The 14,211-nt window shown below is 50.1% G+C and overlaps 1 protein-coding gene across 1 annotated transcript in view; it reads left to right on the top strand.

The window, feature by feature from the left end:
- Positions 1-1,365: 1,365 nt before the first annotated feature.
- Positions 1,366-14,211, top strand: part of LOC120392388 (E3 ubiquitin-protein ligase TRIM39-like) — a 35,352-nt gene continuing 22,506 nt past the window's right edge. The window contains exons 1-2 of the mRNA XM_039517104.1: positions 1,366-1,753; positions 9,899-9,994. Coding sequence (XP_039373038.1) covers positions 1,370-1,753; positions 9,899-9,994 — 480 coding nt within the window. The 5' untranslated portion in view covers positions 1,366-1,369. The remainder of the gene's footprint in view (positions 1,754-9,898; positions 9,995-14,211) is intronic.

The raw sequence follows: 14,211 nt of genomic DNA, 5'->3' as shown, positions 1-14,211 counted from the left end.
CATGAAAAGGTGGAGGGGTGGACCTTTTCATGTTCTCTGTATGTATAAATATCTCCTGTCTGTGTGTTCCATTCTATGCATCCGAAGAAGTGGGCTGTAGCTCACGAAAGCTCATGCTACAATAAATTTGTTAGTCTTTAAGGTGCCACAAGTACTCCTGTTCTTTTTGCGGATACAGACTAACACGGGTGCTACTCTGAAACCTGTCAAAATAGGAAATGACTTCCTAGGAAGGAGTACTGCAGAAAGGGATCTGGGGGGTCATAGTGGACCACAAGCTGAATATGAGTGAACAGTGTAACACTGCTGCAAAAAAAAACCAAACATCATTCTGGGAATGTATTAGCAGGAGTGTTGTGAGCAAGACATGAGAAGTAATTCTTCCGCTCTATTCTGAGCTGATTAGGCCTTAGCTGGAGTATTGTGTCCAGTTCTGGGCACCACATTTCAGGAAGAATGTGGACAAATTGAAGTCCAGAGAAGAGCAAAATTAAAAAAATTAAAGGTCTAGAAAACATGACCTATGAAGGGAGATTGAAACCTGATAACAGTTTTCAAGTATGTAAAAGGTTGTTACAAGGAAGAGGGAGAAGAATTGTTCTCCTTAACCTCTGAGGACAGGACAAGAAGCAATGAGCTTAAACTGCAGCAAGGGAGGTTTAGATTGCTACATCAAGTAGCAGTGTTTTATAACAGCAGTTTCTTACAGTCTATACAGATCAATAACAGATAGCACATTTCTACATGTAGCAATTTCACATACATTATAGTGCAAGAAAATGCTACCATAGGCATTTGCTACATCAGGTAGCAGTTTTGTACAATAGCAGTTTCTTACAATCCACTTGTGGTGTATTATCTTTTAAAAGGGGAAATAAAAAGCCCCCCCCTGCCCACACCCCCGTAATTTCAAACACAGCAGGTGGCTCATCCCATCAGGGTAACTGTTACCTCCTCTGTGTCAGGGTTTTGCCCTTTGCCACCATCTGGGACCCTGGGCTTAAATCCTGGCTCTTTTCCCCCCTCCCTCAACTCAGCCCCTCTCCTGCCCGTCTCCAACTGTTTGAAACCCCCCCCCCCCCATCAATTTCCACCCCCTGCTCAGACTTGCCCACCCCACCCCTGATTTGCCCGCTTTTAACTCCTGTGAACAACAGGCAGCAGATTCTAAACCAAGTGAGGCCAGCAGCTCCAGTATATTTTAACGAGCCTGCAGCTCTCTGCTATTTCCTCCTCCCCACCCCCTTGCAACAGACCAGGAACTAACCAGCTGCGTCAAGGCTACAGGAAGGGCGGGGTCAGCTCCAATTCGCCACAAACACATTGCAGAGGAAAATGAAAGTAAAGTTTGTTCTTTTTCGCAGCAGCCATGTTGAGGATGAGCTGGGAGGAAGAGCTCCAGGATGAGCTGGTTTGCCCCATCTGCCTGGAGTCCTTTAAAGACCCAGTGATTCTAAAATGTGGGCACAATTACTGCCAAGCCTGTATTAACAAGTGCTGGGGGGCCTCGGGAATGGGGGTTTGCCCCCAGTGCAGGAAATCTCTCCTCAAGGGAGAGCAGAGGCCTAACAAGCCGCTGGAGGAGGCAGTGGACATAGCGAGAGACCTGGAAGGAGCATGCAAGAAACATCAAGAAGTTTTCAGTCTCTTCTGCAAAAAGGACCGGACCCTGATCTGCATGGTCTGCAGAGAGTCTCGGGAACACAGAGATCACACAGTCGTTCCTATTGCGGCAGCTGCAGAGGAGTATAAGGTAGGACATTTGCGTAGAAATCAGAGACGGGGGTGGATTGATTTGGACACAACTCTCCAGCTTTTGCACTTTGCTTCTTAGCAATTTACATCGGAACAAAGTGATGTAAATGCTACTGGATCAGAATAGTAGCGTTTGATAGCCCTTTGTCACAGGTGTGTGTGTGTGTGCGTGCGCGCGGGGGGGAATCAGGTTTATTTTGTCTGCCTCTTCCCCAGGGCTGGCTCCAGGCACCAGCTGATTAAGCTCGTGCTTGGGGTGGCATTCCATCCAATCCTAAAGGGGCAAGGCCGTCCTTCTTTTTTTCCCATTTCACCACGCCGACCGCCCTGTAGGGGGGTGGTAGCGCGGAGGAGGGGGCGCGCCCTGCAGAGAGCGGGCTGCGCGCTCTATCTGCCCCAGATGGTGCCAGGTCTGTAGCAAGCCCGGCAGGGCAGCCTGCATCCTTCCCTCCCCACCAACTGGAGCGGCGCGGGGCCTTGCCCGCAGGCAACGCAGCGGGAGGGGCCAAGCGCCAGTACCTCGGCTGAAGGAAACCCTGGCCGCCTCCCTTCTCTCTCTCCCCCGCTTTCTCCCCCCATCCCCGCTAGCTGGGGCGCGCACTCCGCTGCCCGGGGCATGTCTGCAGCGCAGGGAGTCCCTCCCTGCATGTGGTTTTTTTTTTTTTTTTGCTTGGAATGGCAAAAAAGCCAGAGCTGGCCCTGCTCTTCCCACAGGGTTATCCCTGCTCTGGGACTAGGCCACATCTGGCCCTCAAGCTGTCACCGGGGAACAGGGTCTAGGGCTTGCCCTGCTCCCTGTGTGTTGTGCTTCTGAGTGGCTCCTGGAAGCAGTGGCATGTCTCCCCTCCAGCTCCTATGTGTAGGGGCAGCATGCTGCCCCCCACAGCTCCCATTGGCCAGGAACCTTATTTCTGGCCCAACCCCACAGCCCTCACCCTGGCCGCCCAATTTCGTGAGCATTCATGGCCTACCATACAATTTCCATACCCAGATGTGGCCCGAGGGCCAAAAAGTTTGCCCACCCCTGGATGAGGATGACCAGAAATTCCAAAACATTTGTGTGTCCCAGCTGGTTCTGTTGAAAGTGGAGTGTAGAGAGGACCAAGAGAGGTGTTTATTTCATAAAGATTTCCTGGGTTGGGGACTTCATAGAAGGCCTAGGAATAAACAGTCATTAGCCATCTATGGCCCTTTTAACTCTTTTTACTGGCACATTCTCTGGATGCTTTAATTATACATTTTTATCATTTATTTTACTGCCTTATTTCCACCTCCTGGATTTTACTGCTTTATTTTTTCCCACTCTTTTCTTTTTCCCTCTAATCCCTGTTCTTCCTACCTACAGTTGATTGAAAAATCAGGATTGTTTTTCCTAGGCAATTTTGGAAAATAATTTAGAAAACAAACAAAAATCCACTAAAAATGTTAGTTTTTCAGTGAAAACATCAGTTTTCAAAAAGTTTAAACCTGAAAATGTTTTGGTTTCCCATTTTCAAAAAAACAAACCCAAATCAGTTTGATTTTTTTTTTCATTAAGAAAAGGACAATTTAAGACATTTTCTGGGGAAAAAAAATGTCCTTTGAAAAATCTCTTCCCCACCCCCCATAATGAATTTTTGGACCAGTTTTACTGCTAACTCTTTTCCCATCTCCTTCAAACTGCACACTCTTTTACTTCTGGTGCTCACCCCCACTCACTCTTCCTATGAATTAACTGTACTTGCTCTCCTCTATTCAACTGTCACTGCTTCACCCCCATTCATGGGTTCATTCTCCCTGCAGTGCTGCAAACTCTCGCCACTCTGACCTGCTGCTACAAGACTCCTTTCCCCCACTGCTGCATCCACCCCCAAAAGCTCCTTCTGCAACTCACCACATCCCATCCCTGTCCACTTCCCCCATTCCACTTACCAGTTAAGGATACTTATACATAACCAGGAGAGCTATCATTAGTTTACTCACTGTTTTGGTGGGCAGTGCGTGCAAATTGTGTATACCACAATTGCAAAGTGTGTTTCATGCCTGGCCCATGTAGGGGATGAAAATCTACTGCTGCAACTAGCTAAAGGAGTTATTCTTTCAGCTCAACCAGTATAGGTCTGTGTTGCTATGCTAAATGTCATGGGTTTGAAGCCAGGTGATGAACTGTGGTGTGTGTCATTTGTATATTTTAAGTCTTACAAAATGGCTTTACCTTTGCTTTTATATGATAAGACATTAGGTTTTACTGGGACTGTTCACATACATAAGCACTTGGGCACATGAATAACTCTTGCTTACTTGCTTTCTAACAAATAATGTGTAACAAAGTATATTACCTTAAAGTCTCTCTTATATAAGTATTGTTATAGATACTTAGGTCCTTCATAATTTTCCCTCCAATTATTCATGTGAGAAAACACTAATGTCTTTTTGCTAGTGTACTGATTTATAAATCCCCTTTCGCTTAACAGGTCTCTTTGCAAGGACTTTAAAACATTTTTTTCTCTTTTTTTACACTGTAGCTTTCCTCATTATTTTGGCTGCAGTTCTTTATTGTTTCTAGGATTGGCGCTCTATCTATCTATCTATCACTGCTTTAAAGGTTCTGGACCATACACCAGATCCTGGAGGTTTCTCTCCTTAGGTAACATAGGCTTTGTGACTGGAGTCAAGAGGTAGAAGGGCTTAGGTTGGTCCCCAGAAGGGAAAGAGTTTAGAACATAACATCATGTGCTGTACATACGTGACATCATGTACAGCGATGCCATGTTCACTGACATCATCATCCTTATCCTTAAAGGATTATAAAATATGCCTTATAGTGATAGATTCAAGGAGCTCAATCTATTTAGTTTAACAAAGGGAACATTAAGGGGTGACTTGATCACAGTCTATAAATACCTATATGGGAAGCAAATGGATTCTTCAATCTAGCGGACAAGAGTATAATGCAGTCCTCTGGCTGGAAGTTGAAGCTAGACAAATTCAGATTAGAAATAAGGTGTACATTTTTAACAGTGTAGGTAAATAGCCCCTTGAATCAAAGGGGTTGACAAGGTACAAAATCTGCCATATCAAGGTAGGGATTATTTTGCAGCAGTTCTCTGGCCTGTGTTATCCGGGAGACTGCATGATAACAATGGTCATTTCTATCTTTGGAATCTGAGTCTCCCCTCAGTCTCTGATCTCCTCCATCACTCTCATTTTGACATTTACTAGGGGGAAAGATACTACTGAACTCCCAGGAAATTTCCCTAAAACCTCTCAGAGGGTCTCCAACAAAGCTAGGAAAGGGCTTGGCTACACTTACAAGTTGCAGCGCTGGGAGTTACAGCGCTGGTCATGCAGCTGTGTAGGGCCAGCGCTGGAGTGTGGCCACACTGACAGCTACCAGCGCTGCAGTGTGGCCACACTTGCAGCACTTTCCAGCGCTGTATTGAGAGGTGCATTGTGGGCAGCTATCCCACAGAGCACCTCGTCCCATTTTGGCGCTGAGTATTGTGGGAAGGGGAAGGAAGTGTGCGGGTCATTCCGCTTCCTGTTTGCCAGCGCCCCGTGGTGCATCGCTTCACATCCCAGCATTCACTCTTTCCGGCAGCGTTTGGCGCCATTGTGAGTGTCTTTCTGTTTTACTCTCTGTGTGAATCGCGATTTCTGTGGCAAATGGAGCCCGAGCTGCTGAGGACTGTGCTGATGAGTGTCGCCAGCACAACACGTTTGGCAGTCGAGCTATTCCTTCAGCTCCAAAGTGACAGTGAGGAGTCTGACGATGATATCAATATCGATTCTCCTGCCGCGTGTGACACCAAAGTGCTTGTGGCATTCACAGAAATGCTCAGCACCGTTGAACGCCGCTTTTGGGCTCGGGAAACAAGCACTGAGTGGTGGAATCACATCGTCATGGAAGTCTGGGATGACGAGCAGTGGCTGCAGAACTTTCGTATGAGAAAAGCCACTTTCATGGGACTGTGTGCTGAGCTCGCCCCACTCTGCGCGCAAGGACACAAGATTGAGAGCTGCCCTGATGGTGGAAAAGCGGTGGCTATTGCAATCTGGAAGCTGGCAACTCCAGACAGCTACCGGTCGGTCGGGAACCAGTTTGGGGTGGGAAAGTCGACCGTGGGAATCGTTTTGATGCAAGTTTGCAAGGCAATTAATCGCATCCTGCTAAGAAAGACCGTGACTCTGGGGAGCGTGCAGGACATTGTGGATGGCTTTGCACAAATGGGTTTCCCTAACTGTGGAGGGGCGATAGATGGGACGCATATTCCTATTCTGGCCCCCCCCCACCTGGCATCAGAGTACGTTAATCGTAAGGGGTATTTCTCTATGGTTCTCCAGGCGCTTGTGGATCACCGCGGGCGTTTCATTGACATTTACACAGGCTGGCCTGGAAAGGTGCATGATGCACGCATCTTTCGGAACAGTGGCCTGTTCAGGAAGATGCAGGCAGGGACTTTTTTCCCAGACAGGAAGATCACAGTAGGGGATGTTGAAATGCCCACTGTGATCCTTGGAGACCCCGCGTACCCGTTACTGCCTTGGCTCATGAAACCCTATACAGGGAAGCTTGACAGGAGCAAGGACCGGTTCAACTACAGGCTGAGCCGGTGCAGAATGACTGTGGAGTGTGCTTTTGGGCGTTTAAAAGCCCGCTGGAGATGTCTGTATGGGAAGCTAGACTTGGGGGAAAGCAGCATCCCCGCGGTTATATGCGCTTGCTGTACCCTCCATAATATTTGTGAAGGGAAGGGTGAAACATTCAGCCAGGCATTGACCGCCGAGGTTCAAGTCCTGGAGGCTGAATATGCACAGCCAGAGAGCAGGGCTAATAGAGAGGCCCAGCACAGGGCTACAAGGATTAGGGATGCCTTGAGGGAAGAATTTGAGGCTGAAAGCCAACAGTAATGTTTGCTGCCTTGCATGGGAGTGAATTGCACTGCTTACACTGTTGTTCTATTATCCCTAATAATAATATGATTTGCAGTGCCTCTTTACTGGGCTAAGGTATCTTTCACTATCTGCTATAATAAAGACTGTTTTCAAAGCCAAGAATTGTTTTATTGAAAAGAAAAAAACTTCCCAGACAGACAGACACACAACATTTCATGAAAACAAGAGGGCAGGGGTGTGGGTTGGTGAACTGTACAGTCACAAGTTTGCATATGTCCTGTCTGGAGTGCTGTTTAACGAATCCTGCACTTCAGGGTGCATATACTGCATGGTTATGGGGGTTGAGTGCAGAGGGTAAGGGTGGTAGGTATCAGGGCTGGTTGGTGAAAGAACAGGTGTTGGAGGCAGCTGGTGGTGGTAAGAACCTGAATGCTGGGGAAAGGCGGTTTGAGCTGACATTGGGGCACAAGGCAAAAAGCTTTGGGACGGGGGGGGGGCTATGGGGCAGCACGGGACTGCTCTGCCTGCATGGCTACGATAGCCTGGAGAGAGTCCACTTGGCGCAACAGGATGTCTAGCAGCTGCTTTGTGCTTTTCCTCTTTGCCACAGCGTTTCTACGCCAATGTCTCTGGCGGATCATGCTTTCCTTCTCTCTCCACTCCTTCAATTCCTTTCTCTCTGTAGCAGAGTGATGAAGAACAGTTTTCAGCATGTCCTCTTTGCTCTTTCGGGGATTTTTTCTCAAATTTTGAAGCCTCTGTGCAGTGGAACATCTGCTCAGTCCAGTAGTCAAGGTCACTGTAGAAACCCAGAAATGACAACATTTAACAGGGGCAGCATTGTATCCACTATCTCCAGACATGAATTGTTACACTGAGGGAGTTCTCACTTTAGCATTCTTTTCCCAAACGCATAACACAACAGAAGCCACGAAATGGTGAGTGAGGGGTGCTTATAGAGGGAGAAGTGGGGCTTGAGTGACAGAGGGGAGCTGGTTGCTTCGGGTAATCTGGAGTGCTAGAGGGGTTGAGTGAAGATGCAGCTGCAGGGGTGATCTTATCTCCCTATCTCTTCACTAAAGAGTCTCCCAACATTTTTCACAGGAGTTAATCCTGGAAGATGTCTCCCTTCTGCGAGTCACTAGGGCACAGCGGGAGGCTCTTTTAGAGCAATGTGGATTCCGCCCGGGACCCTACGCGGCTTGCCTGTGTTCAGAAATGGTCCCCCCACCACTGGCAGCACAGTGGCGCGGACGCGTCACCGTCACTGGGACAAGGGACACAGTGGCTCTGCCTATAAACCTGCGCAGGCATATTGCCCACGCTCTGGATGAAACTTTTGCTGAGATAACTGAAGCAGATTACCGCGATGTGATAGACCACATCAACGGGCTATTCCACATCTAGAGGCTGGCATGCATGCATCCATAACCCCCCTTCCTCTCCAGAAACATTTCCACCCAGAAAATAAAAGCCGCTTACCGTTAACCCGCTCCTCTGCTTGTCCTTCTGCAACTGCTGGCTGCTGCGATTGGGTACTTTCCTCCTGGCTTGAGAAAAGCTGCTGGCTGCATGCCCACTCTGGGGTGTCTTCCCCCATCCCAGTAGCTTCACTCGCGGTTTCCTCCCCCCCCCCCCCCGCCGCCTCCGCCTCCTCCTCCTGTCCCCCAGCCTGCTCAGAAGTGTCCATCATTATCCTGGGATTGGCAGTGGGGTCACCCCCAAGTATCTCGTCCCTCTCCCTGTAAAAACGGCAGGTCGTGGGGGCAGCTCCGGATCTGCGATTCCCCTCGCGGGCTTTGTAATAGGCACTCCGCAGCTCTTTAACTTTCACCCTGCATTGTAGTGCGTCCCGATCATGGCCCCTATCCAGCATGGCCCTTGATATCTGCTCAAAGATATCGTAATTCCTACGGCCGGAGCGCAGCTGTGCCTGCACAGATTCCTCCCCCCAAACACTGATGAGGTCTATCAGCTCGCCATTGCTCCATGCTGGGGCTCGTTTGCCACGTGGAGGCATGGTCACCTGGAAAGATTAACTGATTGCACTCCACACACACCTGGCTGCAGCAAACAGGAAGGAGATTTTTAAAATTCCCGGGGCATTTAAAGGGCGGGTCACCTGAGGCAAGAGCAGTAGAGTGCAAACTGATGAGCAGAGTGGCTGAACAGGAATTCTGGGATAACTCCTTATTCCCTGGAGGACACTTAAAGCGCTGGTGAGTGTCCACACCTGCTGAGCAGCGCTGGATCACCAGCGCTGCACTCCTTATACCCCTGCCGGGATGGGTTTTCAGCCAGCGCTGCAGCCAGGGAGTTGCAGCGCTGGTTGTGCCCTGCAAGTGTGGACGGGGTGTAATTGCAGCGCTGGAAAGCCTCCACCAGCGCTGCAACTTGTAAGTGTAGCCAAGCCCAAAGTGTCATGGGGTCAGCTCACCGCTAGCTAGGGTGACCAGAAGTTCCGATTTTATACAGAAAGGCCTGATTTTTTTTTTTTTTTTTTTTTATATATAGGCACCTATTATTCCCCCACGCCCATCCCAATTTTCCACACTTGCTGTCTGGTCACTCTACTGCTAGCGTGCCTCCCCCTGGTCGCTCCAAGGATGAGCTGATTCCAGGTTCAATGCCTCCTTTCCTCCGCTCACCAAACACCCTGTCTTTTCTTCCTGGCTCTCAGCAAAGCAAGATGCTTTGTGTTCATGGCTTAGTCCTCCGAACAAGTCACATGTGTCCTCCCCTTCCAGGGTGTCAGAATCTTTTCAAACGGGGTCAGGTAGTCTTCACATTCACTGCACAGCTGGTGCCCCCTCCCCAGCAGCTGGGAGGGAACCTGGACCTGACCTCTACTCCAGGTTCCAGCTCAGGGTCAGGGACCTTCTTATCAGCAACCAAGGTCTGTTCCATTCTGAATCTTCCTGCCTTTTCCCTGAGCCTTTCTGAACCTTCTGGCTTCCCCCAAAACTTCCTCCTCCCAGGGGGTAACTGTAGGCTGCTTTGACTCTGTAGTTCTTAAACACCCCTCCCTTCTCCCAAGGAGTGACTGCAGACTTCTTCACTGTAGCCCCCATTGTGCAATCTTCCTATCTTTATAAACTCAGCCCAGCACTTTCCTCCTCAGCTGGGCTCCCTCATTATTCAGTCATGGGATTACTTACACCACCTCATTCCTCTCAGCTAAGCCTGTCTAGTTAATTGGCCCCCTTCAGGGCAAGTGTGAAGTTAACACCTCATCACAGGAAGACCTCACTTAATATTTCTGTTGCAGGAGCAGATTCTGAGTCATCTGAGTCGTTTTCAGCGTGTGAGAGAGGAGCGAGGGAGACAGGTAGCTGCTGAAGAAGGGAAATATCAAACTGTACTGGTAAGTGTCCACTCTTCATACTGATCACTTAATAATGGCCAGTGTTAATAATAGTTAAGGCTAAGAGTTAATCATGGGTATTTTTAATACAAGTCATGGACAAGTCACGGGCAATAAACAAAAATTCATGGCCCGTGACCCGTCCATGACTTCTATTATAAATACCCATGACTAACTCTTAGCTGCCCCGGGCCCCTCCTGCTTGGGGGGGCACTCTGGGGGTGTCGCTACTCAGGGGGCGGGGGTGCCCGAGCAGTGGCCAGTGTGGCTGGCCCTGGGGCTGCTTGAGCAGCTGGCCTTAGGTCTGCAAAAGTCATGGAGGTCACAGAATCCATGACATCTGCAGCTTCCATGACAGATTTGCAGTCTTACCAATAGTCCCTGTCATAGGATGCACTTCAAGGATGCCCCCTTGCAGTGAAGGGGTGAACCTCTCTCATCCCAGATGTCCTTCCCTGGCAGGAGGTGTGGCTGTGGAGTCAGTGTGGGGCGCGTACTCTGGCTGTATGTCTTAGGAAGGCAGCACATCCTGCTTCTGGTTTTGTCCAAAATTAAAAATGCAAACAAAATAATCCTGCAGCCCAGAAACCAGTCTGGGCTCACCCTGCTGCTACTCACAGGGCAGAAGGTAAAGAGTCTCTGAAGTGGGGCTGGGCTCCTAACCCACTGGGTGTGTCTGAGGGGCCCAGCCTGAGTGCCCAGGGCTGTAATAAAAAGAACACAGTAAAGATGGTCCCTCTACCTCTCCAGAGGGTTCAGGTGGCAGATGGTCTTCAGGAGCTTTCTGGGCTCTGTGGGGCTAAAGAGCTCTAGCTCTGCTTCCCTCTCGGGTTTGACAGGCCTCACAGGTGCATGGGGTTAGGGCTGACTGTGCCCAGAGGAGCTCTTTAAATCCTTCCTGACTGGGGTGGGATTTAAGCATGGAGCCCACATTCATAGGGACATAAGACTGGAAGGGACCTTCTGGGGTCATTGAGTCCAGTTCCTGCTCGCACAGGCAACCACCCCATTCATAAACTTATCAAGCTCCATCTTAATACTAGTTAGGGTGTTTGCCCCCTGTGCTCCTACTAAAAGGCAGTTCCAGAATCTGCCTCCGCTGGTGGCTAGAAACCTAATTTCCAGTCTCAGTTTTCTCAGGGACAGTTTATCTCCATTTGTTCTGCACTCAGACTGCCGTGAGGTGCTTGGGCTTGATTCTCATGCCATTCTGGCCATGTAAAGGAGCCTTAAAAGTTGCAAAAAGTCCCCCTGACTCAATACTCCCTGTGCAGTGAGCCACACCAGTCATGTTCCCAGCCCCTGGAGTAGGGAGTGGATTAAGTGCGTTGCTTTGCACCCTGGGCCCCAGTACGGGGGTTACCATGGTGCCAGTGGCACCATGGCACCGGGCCCAGAGTCAGAAGGGGCCCTGGCCAGCCCGACTGTTTTGCGGGTGCCTCAGCAATTGAGCTGTTTCATATGGGTAGCCTGTGTGCAGCTGATCAGCTGTTTGCCGGGCAGGCTCAGATCAACTGCTTCGTGCCTCCCTTCTCCGGCAGGGGCTGAGTGAGTCTCACACAAAAAAGGGTTAAGATTAGGCGTGGGCAGAAGTGTGGAGCTGTCAGCAGCTGCACAGCCAGCCCCTGCTCACCTAGGGCTGTCCTGCACCTCTTGGGCTGATAGCCAGGGCGTCCACCTGTATGGTTGCTTCCTGCCAGCCAGGCTCGACTCCAGCCATAGCAGGCATCAGGTGACCCAAGGGAGCCCAGGTAGGCTAGTGCTGCGTGCAGTGGTAGATTAGGAGGAGGAGAAGCCCTGGACCCTGGCAGAAGCTGCAGGCCTGAAGCCCTCACCTCACTCTGTGTGGAGCTGTCCTGAGCCTCCTATCTCCCCTGCGGAGCTGGCTCTCACGCTCAGGCTGTAGAGAAATTCAGCCCCAATCTACCCACGTTGGTATCTCCATTTCCCCCATCATCACACAGCCACGAATGGATTTAGCCTAGGAGGCAGGGTCAGCATTAGCCCCATTTGGCAGGTGGGATCTAGGGCACCCAGAGGTGAAGGGACTTTCCCCAGGCTAAGCAGGGAGTCTGTGGCAGAGCAGAGAAACAAACCCAGAACACCTGAGTCCAAGGCCTGTGCCTTAACCACTAGGCAACCTTCCCACCCAAGGAGGGGGAACCTCCTCTGTCACTTTGAGTGTGTGGGTGGGAACAGGAACTAGACAGCCACTAGGAGGTGGAGAGCAGAGAGAGATGGGAAAAGGGACATGAGTGGGAAGCAAGGGGGAAACATCAGGAAGACAGCAAGGACTTGGAGAAGAAACAAGAGGGAGCAAAAGAAAGAGAGAGGAGAAAGAAGGGAGGGGGAAAGACTTTGATGGTGGGACTGTGAAGGGGTGCTGGACAGTAGGGGATCTGTGCATGGGGGAGCTGGGCGGGGGGTATGGTGTGCAGGGTGCTGTGCAGTTGTGGTGGGAGGTCAGTGGGATGGGTCTCTGGGCAGGGGGTGCTGGGCATAGCAGGTCTGGGGTGCCAGGCAGAGGGATCCATGGCGGGGGGTGTCTCTGGGCAAGGGGGCGCTGGGCGTAGGGATCTGTGGGGGGAGGTCTCTGGGTGAGGTGGCGCTGGGCGTAGGGATCTGTGGGGGAGGTCTCTGGGCGAGAAGGCGCGAGGATCTGTCGGGGAGGTCTCTGGGGAAGGGGCACTGGCATAAGGGCAGGCACTGGGCGGGGGGCAGTGTGGAAGGGGCACACTGGCAGTGCAAGGCTGGGCAGGCCAGTGTGCATCTAGCAGTTTTGGGTTTGTAAACAGTGCCCTTGTGCTGGGCTGAGTGGGTCCACTCCTGCTGCGCTGCGCCTCACTGCCCCAACCGGCCCCTCGCTCTGCGGACCGCCCCCCGTCACATGCCCTATTTCCCCTAATATGTTTGGTGCCAAGCCCACAAAAAGTTAATCTGGCCCTGCTGGGCCCATGGGGTGTCACAGGAATAAGTGTAAATTAGAGCACTGTGGGGGAAGATTTCTCCCTTGTAGAAACCAGCATGGCTTTTGATTCTGGATGCCTTGATTTCCAAGTATCCAGTTAGAGCCAGCAAGGACATGAAAGCCCAAAACTCCACCAAAAGTCAATGAGAAGGCTAATCAGCCCTGAAAGTCAGGCCTTTGGCATCTCAAGTTGTGCTCCCCTGGCGCTCTCCTCCCCAAAAAAACAAAACAAACCTGAGGTGGCTGAACTCAATAACCAAGTTTTAAATGTTTGGCTCAAACATCTTCCCTGGATTATTTCAGACCCATAAACCTGCATATCTGTACAGCACCTAGCACAATGGGGCTCAATCCCTGATTGAAGCCTTTAGCCACTACAATAATATAATTAGGCTTGGAATGATTCAGTTTTTATTTTTGTGATCATTTCAACAGAAAACATAAATGTTTATTTAAGTTGTTTTAGATTTTTATCCATTTAAATTTTCACAGTTGCAGAAAATTGAGGGGAGTCAGATAATTATTTAATGACAGTAGATGTTGAGATGTAAAAAGTTAGTTTCAATACCTTTAAAACACAAATTGTCAATCTCACGTCAAAATACACAATGTAAACATTCTTAAATCAAACTCTGAGTCCTCAAGCAGCATTTTTCTGACTTTGCCCATCTGTAAATTTCAGTTATTATCAATGGAAATATTTTGTTGTTGGTCTGTATGTATACAGTGAAATTGGTGTTGAAAATCTAATTCTTTCAAATTTACATATAAATACATAGATATCACAAACCCAGCTGCATCCAAGTGGGGGGAATTCCCTGTGTGACAGCAAATTGCAAGGTGTGCTTGGGACTGTTTAAAATGATTGTGATGAGACAACCTCTCTAACTTACATGCCCTCTTAGGGCTCCAAATGGTTTGTAGGTGTTAAATCAGGGGTGGGCAAACTTTCTGGCCCGAGGGCCACATTGGGGTTGCGAAACTGTATGGAGGGCCGGGTAGTGAAGGCTCTGTCTCCCCAAACAGCCTGGCCCCTGCCCCCTATCTGCCCCCTCCCACTTCCCGCCCTGATTACCCCCCTCAGAACTCCCAACCCATCCACTCCCCCTGCTCCTTGTCCCCTGACCACCCTCTCCCGGTACTCACCCCCTGTCCCACCCCCCTGCTCCCTGACTTCCCCAACTCCTTTCCACACCCCTGCCCTCTGCCAGGTCCCTGGGACCCCAACCCATCCACCCCCACACACACA

The sequence above is a fragment of the Mauremys reevesii genome, unplaced genomic scaffold (assembly GCF_016161935.1).
Source record: "Mauremys reevesii isolate NIE-2019 unplaced genomic scaffold, ASM1616193v1 Contig1, whole genome shotgun sequence".
Lineage (NCBI taxonomy): Eukaryota > Metazoa > Chordata > Testudines > Geoemydidae > Mauremys > Mauremys reevesii.
This window is presented reverse-complemented; position numbering and strand designations above follow the sequence as displayed.